The 13,475-nt window shown below is 43.3% G+C and overlaps 1 protein-coding gene across 11 annotated transcripts in view; it reads right to left on the bottom strand.

The window, feature by feature from the left end:
• Positions 1–13,475, bottom strand: part of ZFYVE26 (zinc finger FYVE-type containing 26) — a 74,720-nt gene that overhangs the window by 15,571 nt on the left and 45,674 nt on the right. For all 11 annotated transcript variants that reach the window (XM_038404323.2, XM_043517403.1, XM_043517399.1 and 8 more), the window contains 5 exons: positions 10,016–10,262; positions 8,862–8,960; positions 3,413–3,570; positions 2,547–2,716; positions 1,576–1,607 (listed from right to left, as the gene is read on the bottom strand). In XM_038404323.2, the coding sequence (XP_038260251.1) occupies positions 1,576–1,607; positions 2,547–2,716; positions 3,413–3,570; positions 8,862–8,960; positions 10,016–10,262 (706 nt within the window). The remainder of the gene's footprint in view (positions 1–1,575; positions 1,608–2,546; positions 2,717–3,412; positions 3,571–8,861; positions 8,961–10,015; positions 10,263–13,475) is intronic.

Below are 13,475 nucleotides of genomic sequence, written 5' to 3'. Positions count from 1 at the left end.
TATGGCATTAATTTCTAGCCCTGGTACTGTAATTCATGAGATATGGGAGCATGAAAACCAGGTCATTCTGATTACTATCTGGCTTTTTGGTCCCAAATTTAATTCTGAGCTGAGAATCTCTCCCATCAAAATTGACATATGCTGTAGTCAGACCAAAACTGCAGGCCATTTTAAAGCAACTTGGGATGCATTACCCTTCTGATGAAGTGATTTGAGATACTAGCTGCTAAAAGTGACAACATTGAGCCAAAAAAGCCAACTAACACCCCCTTTCAAAATCCAAATTCCACACCAAGCAAAGTTTTTCCCTGAAAAGGGAAAAACGCCACCGACTCCACAAAGTCCACTAAGGACTATCTATTGCTATGGACTTTATGCTATGAAACTATCTATTGCTATGAAACATACTCCGACTGTACCGTGACAGGCAGCAGTAGAAAACCTTAAGATATACAGAAAATTATGCCCAAACTGAACTGGAAGATAACAGATGGCTATCAGAACAAGCCCATTTTAAAAAAGTGGGAGTGACATCTAAGTTCTTAATATCCTTATTCAGCAAAACATCCCCATAATCCCACAAAATCAGTATCACTTTGCTGCATCATTCTGCTCTGGTTCTTCCCCTGCTAAGTCTGAGAGGCTGTACAAGTCCCATGCAGCTGTCCTTGTTGCCATGCTCAAGAGGAGCTACACAAGTCCAATGAAATGATGTGTACTAAATATTGGACACAAATGAAAGACTGAACAAAGTAATGAAGACAAAGATCTTCCAGCAGCAACTGACCAGAAGTTCCATTTTCAATTGCTTCAATCTGAAGTATTTATCTTTGTATTTATTAGATGTCTGATACTAGCTGCTCTTCGCCTGACCATTGTAGCTCCTCTGGAGCACAGCAACAAGACCTGCTTTTGACAATAAACAGCCTGTCACATTTCACTGGGAGAGAGGAAAATACTAGATTATATTTATGGTTTGTGGAACTATTGAGAAGCTTTAAAAAGTTTTATGTTTTAACCTTAGTTACTAAAAGAATTTCAGTATTCTTCAGTATTCAGTATTTCAACTAGCACCCATACTTCGTGGGCCCTTTTCTCATGACCTGCCAGACCTGGAAATGTTCCGGAAGACCAGAACAAATGCTTGCAAGATCCACAGGTCCTAGACCAGCAGCCAGAGAGAAAAATACTTCAAATTTTTATAATGGAGGTACTTTGAGTTCCTTTGCATGAAGATGCTTGAGAAGAGCAAAGTGCTTTTATAAATACGAACGAAGTCTCAACACTATTGACAGATGGGGAAATTGAGGCACAGAGAGGTTAAGTGACTTGCCCATGGTCATACAATTAGATAGCGTCAGAGCTGGAATTGGACCCAGCAGCTCAATCCTCAACTCCATTCATAGTTTCCTGCATGCCTGATTTCAGACCAATGATATTTGAAAACAGCAGAGATTTTGATACTGGATGTGCTGTTGAATCCTTTAGCTACAGCACAGCTTCCAGCTTACTAGCAATACAAAGATTACAATCGTACACATTAAAAGCGGAAATTGAACGTTACTTTGTTCTCACCTTCTATCAAGTCTTGATCTTCCTCTTTTGTGCTGTAAAACAGAGAGACAGAAGCTTCACACCCATTCCAACACACTGAGGAAAGAGTGATTAAAGCCTGGCAGATAAGAAAATGGCTCGTTCAATATTGCTAACATTTTCGTAGCATTAGTTATAAAAAATAACTGATGACCTCTCCCCTCCCCAAAAAATATACAGATGGAAAAAATAAGTATGTGGCACAAAGAGCATTTCACTAACATTAAATAATTATTCCTTATAACCTTCAGAAGGAAAGGTATTGTATCTATTAAACAGGCAGTAAGGAGTTAAGAGACTTGCTTAAGGGCAAAGAAGAAGAGTGTGTCAGAGCTGAGATTAAAACATGGGCATTCCTGGCATCCAGTTCTCTGCTCTGCCCCCAGATTATGCTACCTCACACCACCAGCCACAGTACAGAAAGAAGAAATACTCAAATCCTTTATCGTCCAACCTACTTGCCCCCCTTTGGCTTCCTTGCCCCACACAAACAAAATTTAGGGCCCTGTTAATATATTTGGAAATGCCACAAGCTCCCCTGATTTACTGCTCATTCTTCCCTCATGTACCCTTTCAAAACTGCCCTGTGCTCATCTCTTCTCAGTAGGTCCACTGATAGCAGGGCAGAGGGCACAGAGGTGACTGCTCTCCCACTTCTCCTCACCACACCCTCCACCGGCAAAATGAGTCTGTATGAAATGAGTTTCAGTCCAATTTTCAGGGTAAAACATCCACATCACAAACCCCTTCATCATTACTGGCCCCTTCATTGGCAATCTCAATCTCCAAGGACTATTTAATCCACAGCCTCACTTCTGAATCCATGGAGGTGGCTCTTTCTGGTCAGATTAAAGCACAGTGCTTGCACTGCTGTACTTATGCAGTCTCACACACACACAGAGCAGGGAAGAGGGGTACATGGAACTATGCAGAACTTGCACGCAAGGACTTACATGCTTGTGTCTTGGGCTAAAACAGGTGGACAATGCTTGCTGTAGTAGCTGTAGCACTGGTCACATACACGAGCTGGATTTTCTCTACAAGCTTCCACCACCATTTTCTTGGTAGAGCAAGAACTGCACACCAACCTTCCACAACGTCTGCAATGATGGCGCCTATTAAACTGAGACACAAGAGAGGTTATGCTTCATTGGAAGAGTGTAGTAGATTAGCAGCTGACATTTCCCTCCTTTATTAGAGCCACTCAGCTCATAGGTGAATTTACCCTATTAAAAACAATGAACAGCAAAGAGCAAATAATTCCTGTTCATCTCAGGCTTCAAAAATCTCTTTAAGGTCTGCCCACTGATTGTCCCTCCCCGCCATCAGCACCTTTTGGGAAAAAACAATGTGCCCAATTGGGACTAGCTTGCCAAAGTCTTTGGCTTTTCAGCTTTTAGCTCTCCAGATGCAGAAGTTCTGTAGACTGTCTTTGACTGGAAAAGAACAAGATGGCATTCCACAAGATCCTTAGCAGTTTACTTTCCCAGGATCAGATTTCCCCTTCCTAGGCTCTATTTCTATCACTTCACCTGCCCCAGAAAGATCTTTCAGGAGCCATCAGTGTAGCCTGTCACCTCAAATACATTTAAACCTCACAATCTCCCCTTCAATATCTGTTTGACTGGCAATTTGGACGATACGAACATAATAAGGGACAAACTGCTAGCATCATGGGGGGCTCCTAGGAAACAGTCCAGCTGAATTAGCTTTCATGTTAAATCACCGGCTGCAGGGAAAACAAAAAAAAAAAACCAAACCACCAACACATGCCCCTCCACAGCCCTACGAGTATCTGTATTTGACTCTGGTTCCTTACCATAGTAAAACGTTCCGTTTTGCAGACCATGCAAGTAATTTCAGTTTCATCGGGGATCCATTGCTGCTTTGATGGTGGCACCTCAGGTGGCACAAACTCTTGAGGAAACAGATTCCAAGGCAGGCTTCTCTCTCTCGGACTTGAAGATTGGATGATACCTTGGAGAACCAAGCCATATGTGGAATTAGATTTAGGCTGCTTAGTGGAATTTCAGAGACCAGACCACATGCTAAAGCACAGTCAGACTGACCCTCTTGGTTACCAATGAAAAGATTACTAGTACCTTTCAACCCTCCATGCTAGACATGGTACACCCTACTGTAAGGCATTCAGATGCTTTAAGTAACAAGATCTTTCTTAAATGCACAAGAGGCTTCTTGGCATCTTGCAACAACATATGTTGATAGCGACTGCAAACTCTTCCAGTCACTTCAGTACTTACTACCACAGGCAAATTTTGCTTTTGTGTTTACAGACATACATCACTATCCCCACCACACCTGGAGAAAAGTGATCTTCGGGCTTGCTTGTGCCTTGTCATCAACCAATCTTACCTGGAGAGCCTCTACAAGGCAGGAATGCAATACCAGATACATAGGCTTTTGTACAGCTATATTCTGTGCTGCTCAGAAGTGCCAGACTGACATCCCTGGAGACTGATTTTTCTTTTTCACCCCAGCACAACAGCAACAACAACATGGGCCAGCAGCAGCCTAGACTTCCGCACAATGCACCCCTGCTTCACCATCACATCATATCCTTGGCCTGGAGGAATTAATTCTGAGCAGCAAAAGGATAATTTAGTCTCCATGACCTTTCAAATCCTTGGTCTCCCTACTGAGATTGCCAACTTGGCCTCTTGTTGGTGCTATTAATTGTAGTAGTTTGTGGGATGTGGGTATTTACACAAATTAAACAGCTGTCAAATATTCACACTAACATGGGTTGAACAGGAATCGGCTCCTGGATGTGAAAGGCATGGGGACCCTTTACTACACCTGTAACCCATTCAGATTCTCTCACATACTACTTCTAAAACTGAAACAACTTAAAACTCCAACTGAAGTAACATGCTCCCACTAAGAGAAAGTTACTTCATGTTCATCAGGCTGACAAGCACTGGAGTGCAGATTAATGCCAGATGCAAAAGGAAGTTACTGATGTTCTATCAGGAGGTCAACAGATCCATGCGGGACATAAGTGAAACTCAGTATTTCATTTTCATATAATACCTGAACAGTTATAGGAGCTAGAAAGCCCAACACTAACATTTGTATCAGGAATAGAAGACACACGGATGGGTCACATCCTCCAGGCTGCTCTTCTGAATCCTTTTTCCCAGGGTCCCTATCCATGGACCACTTCCCTAGCTCCAGTTCATGGTTTTTAAACACACCATACCTGTCAAATAATGTAACCTTCTGATCATCTGTATTGCCTGGTCATCGTGAAGGAGAGCATAGAAAGCTTCAGAGAAGGAAGTCAAGTGAGAGAAGTACCCACCCTGCAATGCCACTACCCTCCCCACATACACATAGTGAGGAGGTCCTTTACTTGAGAATGGGTCTGGTCCCAGGCCATGGCTCAGACCTCCCCCATTTATAGGAGTGGCGGGGGGAGCAGGGATCACTATGGGTATGTCTACACAGCCACCGGCAGGGAGCCTCCAACCCAAGTTGACAGACTTGGGCTCATGCTATCGAGCTAAAAATAGCCGCGTAGACCATGATTTGAAGTTGCAGCTCAAGCTAGAACTCGGGTTCTGAAGTCCACTCCCCTCACTTGGTTTCAGAGCCCAAGCCACAAACATCATATGAGAATATCAAACAGCGATTAAGTCTTCCAAAATACCCCTGAGGTAGGCACATATTAATCCCATTTCATAGAAGGAAAACTGAAGTGCTGGGATATTAGCAGTTTGCCGAAGAGGAGAGAGCAAGCCAGTGTCAGCATAGGAATTAGAGAACCCAGGCCTCCTGAATCTTGGGTGCCCTGCTCCAATTACCAGACCTCAATTTTTTATTTTTTTAAATTTGGTCCATAACTCAAAAACGTCTTTTAAAAACCTAACCTTCCCCTGCCCCCCCCAAACAAATCCCTTTTTGTATCCTACCATATCCAACAGTCCTTTGTGGCCACAAGAAGAAACAGGATGATTTGGGGTGGGGCTTGGTGGTTGCTGAGTAGAAGGGTTTCTCCCTCCTCTCTCCTTCTCCCCCAAACACCTGCACAGCATCCAGGGCAGCACTTCTTTGAGAAGACACACAGCTGCCTACACAGTCTCTTGGGTCTTGTCTGGACTAAGATTTTAAAAGTGTGATGTAACACATGCTAACTAATCTGTGTTAAGAATCTAGTGGTGATAAGGCACCCTGCTTGAGTTAAAAGTCTAGTGACTGCAGTCCTCACCTATTGTGTTGGGTGCGATACAAACATAGAAAAGAGGAAATCTCTATCTTGAAGGCCTTACAATCTAAAGATGCAAACAGATGAAGGGTAGGCAATGGGGACAAACATATAAGCAAAGAAGTATCGTGAAGAATAGGCACAGCTTTATTGATTTTTTTAAAAAATTGGGGATAGACAAAGGGAGTAGGAAAAGGAAAGCAGTGAGAGGACTATCGCTGCTCAATGGTCCATCCAAAAGCTTCTCATGCAACAGACCTGTCTTTCCAAAAAGGAAATCTTGGGCCAAAGTTTCTCAAAATCAGAGCTCCAAGTCAACTTGCAAAAGTAGACAAGAGACCACAAGTAGGTTCCTGCAATTGCATGCGCAAGTTAGTTCACATCATGCTCTAAACATCACACCATGCCTACTTAGGCTTCTGTGCTTAGATTATACTTAACTAGATTTCTATGGAGGCAATTTCCTGATCTGCACATGCAATTCTGCACTTTTGAATATGGACTTGGGCCCCTTATATCACATCACTTGGGGCTGCTTCTCAAGCCTTCTGAAACAGAGTATGACTAGTATAGGGATGTAACCAAATAGAAATTTAAAACCTAAGGTTGGGTGATGTATGCAAGGTGGGTTGGACTTAACACCAAAAATACCTTGAGATTTTTGTTGTTTTAAATAAAAAGACCGTCAGGAAAAGGAGGCAGTCAGGAAAAGAATCATTCCCAAAGGAAAAAGAACGTTATCTACACAGCTGAAAAGAAAGAGCAGAAATGCAGCAAGAGCAGCAGCCATTATGGAGAGCTCCTCTATCAACATTCCGAGTCACAGAAATATAGGACTGGATCTTGATAGGTCACCTAATTAGAGGTTCCAGCACTGAGGCAGGATTAAAGCATAACCTAGATCAGAGGTGGGCAAACTACGGACAGGGGCTGGGCAGAACTGTCCCGCGGAACTCCTGGCCCATGAAGCTAGTCTCCAGACCCTCCCCTACTGTTCCCCTCCCCCGCAGCCTCACCTTGCCGTGCTGCTGGCGTGCTCTGGGTGGTGGGGCTGTGAGCTCCTGGGTCAGCGCAGCCGCAGAGTCCAGCCTGACCCGGTGCTCTGTGCTGCGCAGTGTGTGGCTGGCTCCAGCCAGGTGGCGCGGCTGTAGCGCCGCCAGTGCTCCAGGCAGCGCGGTAAGGGGGCGGGGGGGGTTGGATAGGGGTCAGAGTGGCCAGAGGGCGGGGAACCGGGGAGTTGAATGGGTGCAGGGGTTTCAGGGGAGCAGTCAGGAAGGAGAGGAGGGGTTGGATGGGGCGGCAGGGAGCAGTCAGGGGTGGAGGTTCTGGGGGTGATCAGTGGACAAGGAGAAGTGGTGGCTGGATGGGGCAGGAGTCCTGGGGGGGCAGTCAGGAAGGAGAGGGGGGTTGGATGGGGCAGGGGTCCCAAGGGAGGCAGTCAGGAAGGGGGGGGTGGATGAGGTGGGAGGAGGCAGTTGGGGCGGGGGGTCCAGGGCAGTCAGGGGTCAGAGAGCAGGAGGGGTGGATGGGGCAGGAGTCCCAGGGGGACAGTCAGGGGGCGAGAAGCAGGGGTGGTGGGGGGGTCAGATAGGGGGTGGGAGCCGGGCCACACCTGGCTGTTTGGGGAGGCACAGCTGCCCCAACCAGCCTTCCATACAATTTCTGAAACCTGATGCGGCCCTCAGGCCAAAAAGTTTGCCCGCCCCTGACCTAGACCATCCCCAACAGTTGTTTGTGTATCTGTTCTTAAAATCCTGCAATGATGGAGGTTGCACAACCTCCCTAGGCAATTTGTTCCAGTGCTTAACCACCCTGACAGTTAGGAAGATTTTCCTAATGTCTAACCAAATCTCCCTTGCTGCAATTTAAGCCCCTTACTTCTTGTCCTGTCCTCAGTAGTTAAGAACAATTTGTCACTCTTCTTTTTATAACAACCTTTCATGTACTTGAAAACTATTTTCATGTCCCTCCTCAGTCTTCTCCACACTAAACAAGCCCAATTTTTTCAATCTTTCCTCATAAATCATGTTGTCCAGACCTTTAATAATTTTTATTGCTCTCTTCTAGATTTTCTCCAATGTGTCCACATCTTTCCCCAAGTGTGGTGCCCAGAACTGGACAAAATAATTCATCTGAGGGCTGAGTAGAGTGGGAAGAATTACTTCTTGTGTCTTACAACACTCCCACTAATACATCCCAGAATAAACGGTCACTGTTTTTGCAGCACTATTACATTGTTGACTCATCGTTAGTTTGTGAGCCACTATAAACTTCCAGGTCCTTTTCTGCAGTACTTCTTCCTAGGCAGACATTTCCCATTTTGTATCTGTGCAACTGATTGTTCCCTCCTAAATGGAGTACTTTCCATTTATCCTTACTGAATTTCATCTTCTTTATTTCAGACCATTTCGATTCTAATCTGGTCCTCCAAAGCACTTGTAATTCCTCCCAGCTTGGTAATGTCTGCAGAATTTGTAAGTGTATTCTCTATGCCATTATCCAAATAATTTATGAAGATACTGAATAGAACCCAACCCAGGACAGATCCCTGCTGGATACCGCTTGACATGTGCGTCCAGATTGATTATGAACACTGATAACCATCTATAGTAAGGCATGCCACCCTCTAAGGAGACAGGTCAACCAATGCCTTTAGAACTCTAGAGCTGGGAATTCCTGCCAGTCATGCCTTGGGAGCACAGATTCAGTATCAGATTGCAATGCTTACTCTTTGAAGATGTGATCATATACTCTTCAATGTCACTCAGGGCTGATGTGATGGTGAAATAAGTACATTTTATTTTTTTTGTGATGTGGACACCTATCCGCTAAGAACCAAACTGAGAACCTCTCCCTACAAACTCATGTTTCCTAGACCTTGCAAACAGTGCTAGATTATTACTCACCTGTGCTGAATTTGAACAGAGTGCAACTACTGTTATTTTAAAGAGAGGGGTGGGATGCAGGATTAGGGCAGAGTACGAGGTTGAGAAGGAGTAAGAAGAGGACCAGAAACAGTATGACCATTAGACCTTTTCCTTACCAGGAAAACTGGCAGGAGACAGTTCTGCTGATCCCGATTTAGACGAGGTATCTGACTCAGATACCTGACTGAGACTCTCTTGGGTACGAATCACAGAATCTAGGGCAAAGGAAACAGATCAAATATTGGTCATCCATTCATCTGACAGTAGGAAGATTAGAATAACCTATTCACAGCAGTGTGCAAAAAAGGGTTAGTTCACACGGAATTAGCTACATCTTTCATGCAGATTAGCCCACAAACTAATTCACTCTACAGCATGCAAACTACACACACAGGTCTTACTGCTCAGAGACCTAAACAGAGAGAGACACTCCATATCTCGGGACAGGATGATTGTGAAAGACACAGGAATAATGGGACAGGTGCTGCAACTCTCTGCTAGAATACCACACTTGTGACAGATATACCAACACTGTTAATCTGACTTTGGTTCCCCTTCACTGGAACAGGATAGTCAAAGCAAAGAGGAAGCATCTGACTCCCTGGCAGGGTAAACATATATACTAATGTTAGAGTGTCAGACTTGATCTCCTGCAAGCAACTGACTGGAACAAGAAAAAGATGCATATTTTATTAAACAAGCTCAACCATTAGAGGGAGGCATAATGCAAGCAGATGCTGTGCAGGCCTCTCATGCACAGCTCTGCTAATGCATCTGCTTTGATCTGCAGCACCCTCTGCTGTTCCAATCCCAGACCTCTTGAGGCAGAGACAACCAATCATATAGAACTGCTCCCAAACTCGGGGGGTTTGCAGAGGTTAAGTCTTAAAGACTTTATCCATTTAGATCCACACAACAAACTCCTGTTTGTTTTTGGGCAAGATGTTACTGAAGCCCCATTATATATTAAGTCCATCAATGAATTTACATTGAAAGGGATGAGATTAATGGTAAAAGGAAGGGGGCCCTGAAAAAAGCAGCAGGTGAAAATTAAGACTATTTGGGCTACTAGTCTTTTGAAAACACCTGGTGCGATGAAAAGAGGACGACTTCCCAAAGAATATGCCCTCGGCTGAAACAAGGAGGGGATATCTGATTGTATAAAAACCTGCAGTAAAATGGGGTAGGGTGCTCTTAAGGGTAACTGACAACAATGTAGCTTCCGCCCCTGCCTTTCCTGGTAGAAGGGAAAATTCTGAAATGCAGTCACCTGATCTCTTCTCTTTTAATGAGTAGGGGAAGTCGAGGGCTTTCTCTGAATACTTGGAGAGCAAAGCATCCATGTCTTCCACAGTGAAGCCAATCTCCTGCCCAACCAAGAGCTGGTGCAGCGTCTGCACGGCCACGGCTGCCCAATCTACCTTCATGTTCATGAGCAGCTGCTCCAGCATGAGCAGAGGCCTGGAGGACAGGTGGGAGTAACTAGCACGGTAGGGCTCAGGAAGAGTCAGCAACACCTTGGACACAAGAAGGAGACAGAGACCGACCATTATCACATAGCCAGAATCAGAGGATTAGCTACATCCAAAAAGCTCCCAACAGAATGATCTATATGGGGGAGGAAGCGATATCTAGAGGTTAAAGACTAGACCTGAGAGCCTGGGTCCTATTCCTGGCTCAGCCTCAGACTTGCTATGCAACCTTGGGCAAACCTCTTGAGGCAAGAGTTTGTTTCCCCATCTGTATAATGAAATATCACAACCTCCCTGTGAAGTATGTAATTAGCATTTGTAAAATGTTTTACGATTGTCAGGGTAGAGGAGTTATAGAAAGGCAGAATATTGTTCTCCCACTACAATAGACAGCAGGCAAAAACAATAATTAACCCAATCCTTAATATTTTTTGCTGCTGGGTTCCACTACACTCATCATAGGGTAAAATGGAGACGGTAGATAGTACTTTCCTCAAGAATGGCCACTTACTGTAGCCACTTTCCAATATACCAGGTAAGATAGGTAACAGAAGAGTATTGCACCATGCACCAGTTATTTTAGGGAGCACTGAAGCAGGTACGATACTGGTAATGTTACAGGGCAGAGTTATAGATTAGATTTCAATCCATTCAGTTTGCTTAAATATCTGCTTAAAGTGGAGCATAGTGGCAAGAGCAAGGGACACACTGGCCAGAGCAAGGGAGGGCAAAAATCAGGAGACCCAAGTTCTAGTCCCAGCTCCATCATGGATTTGGTATGACTTCTGTAAAGGCAGTTGCTCTCTCTGCAGTTCAGTTCTCCCATCCAGATATTGGAATAATACTGCCCACATCTGGAAGGCATTTGGAAAGCCTCAAATGAAAGACACCATATATGTGCTGAATATTATACAGATAGCAGTGTTATTGCTCAGAGCGCATCAAACAGCTATTGCATTTTCTACTTCTATCCAAGAACAAGCTTGGGATTCATTCCCTCTCCCAAGGCAAGGAGGAATCACAGGACTGGAAGGGACCTTGAGAGGTCATCTAGTCCAGTCCCCTGCACTTATGGCAGGACTAAGTATTATCTAGACCATCCCTGACAGGTGTTTGTCTAACTTGCTCTTAAAAATCTCCAGTGATGGAGATTCCACAATCTCCTAGGCAATTTATTCCAGTGCTTAACCACCAGTAAGTAAGTTTTTCCTAAACGTCCAACCTCAACCGCCTACTGAAATTTAAGCCTATTGCTTCTTGCCCTATCCCCAGAGGTTAAGAAAAACAATTTTTCTCCCTCCTCCTTGAAACAATCTTTTCTGTACTTGAAAACTGCTATGTCCCCTCCCAGTCTTCTCTTCTCCAGACTAAACAAACCCAATTTTTTCAATCTTCCCTCATAGGTAACGTTTTCTAGACCTTTAATCATTTTTGTTGCACTTCTCTGGATTTTCTCCAATTTGTCCACATCTCTCCTGAAATGTGGCACCCAGAACTGGACTCCATCATTTGACGCCCAGCTAGTTTGGAGTACAGCAGAAGAATTACTTCTTGTGTCTTGCTTACAACACTCCTGCTAATGTATCTCAGAATGAGGTTTGCTTTTCTTTTTTTTTTTTTTGGGGGGGGCAACAGTGTTACACTTTTGACTCATATTTAGCTTGTGAATCCACTATGACCCTCAGATCTTTTTCTGCAGTACTCCATCCTAGGCAGTCATTTCCCATTTTGTATGTGCAATTGACGATTTCTTCTAGAGTGGATAAAAATCAATGATTTTTTAAAATAAAATTAAATAAAAAAATCCGTGTTTTTAATTTTAATATCAGATTTTTTTTGATAAAATGCTTTTTGAGGGGAAAAAAAATCTATCTAAAAATAGTTTTAATTAAGATATATTATAGTTCAAAGATGTCTTATCATGGAATAAGAATTATAAATTCTAATTCTATAGTATGAGGCAATATATTCATGAAAAGTTTTGTAAACAAGTTCCAATAGTTCATGGATTAGGGACCCAATCTTTTGGGGTTCCAGGGGCTTCTGTATAGATTTAGGTTAATCTGTCTATACCCAATGGGACTCAGTGCTCAATCAAGAAGATGCCATCAGAGATGCTTAGTTTTGCAGTTCTCAAACTGTGGATTTGTGTCTCCAAAGATAACATGCTTGTTAACAGCAAAAATGTTTTAAAATAAATAAATATATAGAGAGAGAGGTGAGAAATAACAGACCTCAACCCTATTGTCCATCTGCAAATTTGTGTATACAGTCAATCCCTTTCCTCTCTCTAAAAGTGCAAAATTTCAAAAAGTTCAATGAACAGAAAGATTGTTGGGGGTGGACTAGATCTGGACAAGGAGAAGAAGTCTGGGAGAAGGGAGGGACAGGCAGTAGAAACAAAAGTGAAACTGTTTGAGCAGCATATTCCAGAAGTCTTGAGGTCTGAGTGTATCCTTCATTGATTTGAAATCTACCATACCATTCTCTCACTAAAAGGGAAAACCTATAATGGCAGCCAGGCCGTAAGAGAGACCCAGTTTGGGAATATTTTAATGAAGTTCCTCTACTTGTGGGTAAGACAGGCAACCATGCAAAAAGTGCAACAAAGAAATGCAAGGCCTGGTTGCCCGAATGAAAAAACATCATGAGAAGTGTTCCCTCTCAGGAGGAAGCTGCGTTGAAGATTATGAAAGGAACATGTCTGAACATGCAGGATTTTCAGATTGGTAAACTTTTGTATTTCATACTTCTTTCTTAAGGATTGCCCGTCTTCCTTCTGGACTATTCTTGAATTCTCATGTTTGAGCAAAAAATATAGTTGTTACTCTATGGTACTATCATTTTAGATGCAGCTGTGATTAAAAATAAATAGCTGAAATAGGCAGATCTTCCTTTTACAAATTTGATCTTTAAAGTAGTACTGAGTGTCAGTGAATGCAATGAGTAATAAATAACTGAATTGACTTATTTTGTTTAGGAGAATTCATCCTCAATATACAGGATTCTGAAGACTATCCACCTTCAAGATCACCATCATTTTCTATAATTTCAGAGTTATCTGCCAATTATAGTGTTTCAGTCACATCACGTAGGTCACATAGCCACAATACATCACCTGTGGCAAAAAGGAAAAGAAAAAAATCTCCATCATCCAGAAACAACCATAGATAAGTTTGTGATAAGAACCAGCGGATTACAAAAAGAGGTAATTGATGAAAAAATTGCCTGGTTTGTTTATGCAACAAACTCTTTTCC

Source organism: Dermochelys coriacea, chromosome 6, assembly GCF_009764565.3.
Source record: "Dermochelys coriacea isolate rDerCor1 chromosome 6, rDerCor1.pri.v4, whole genome shotgun sequence".
Lineage (NCBI taxonomy): Eukaryota > Metazoa > Chordata > Testudines > Dermochelyidae > Dermochelys > Dermochelys coriacea.
Note: the sequence above shows the minus strand (reverse complement) of the source record. Positions and strands in the feature narration are given on the sequence as shown.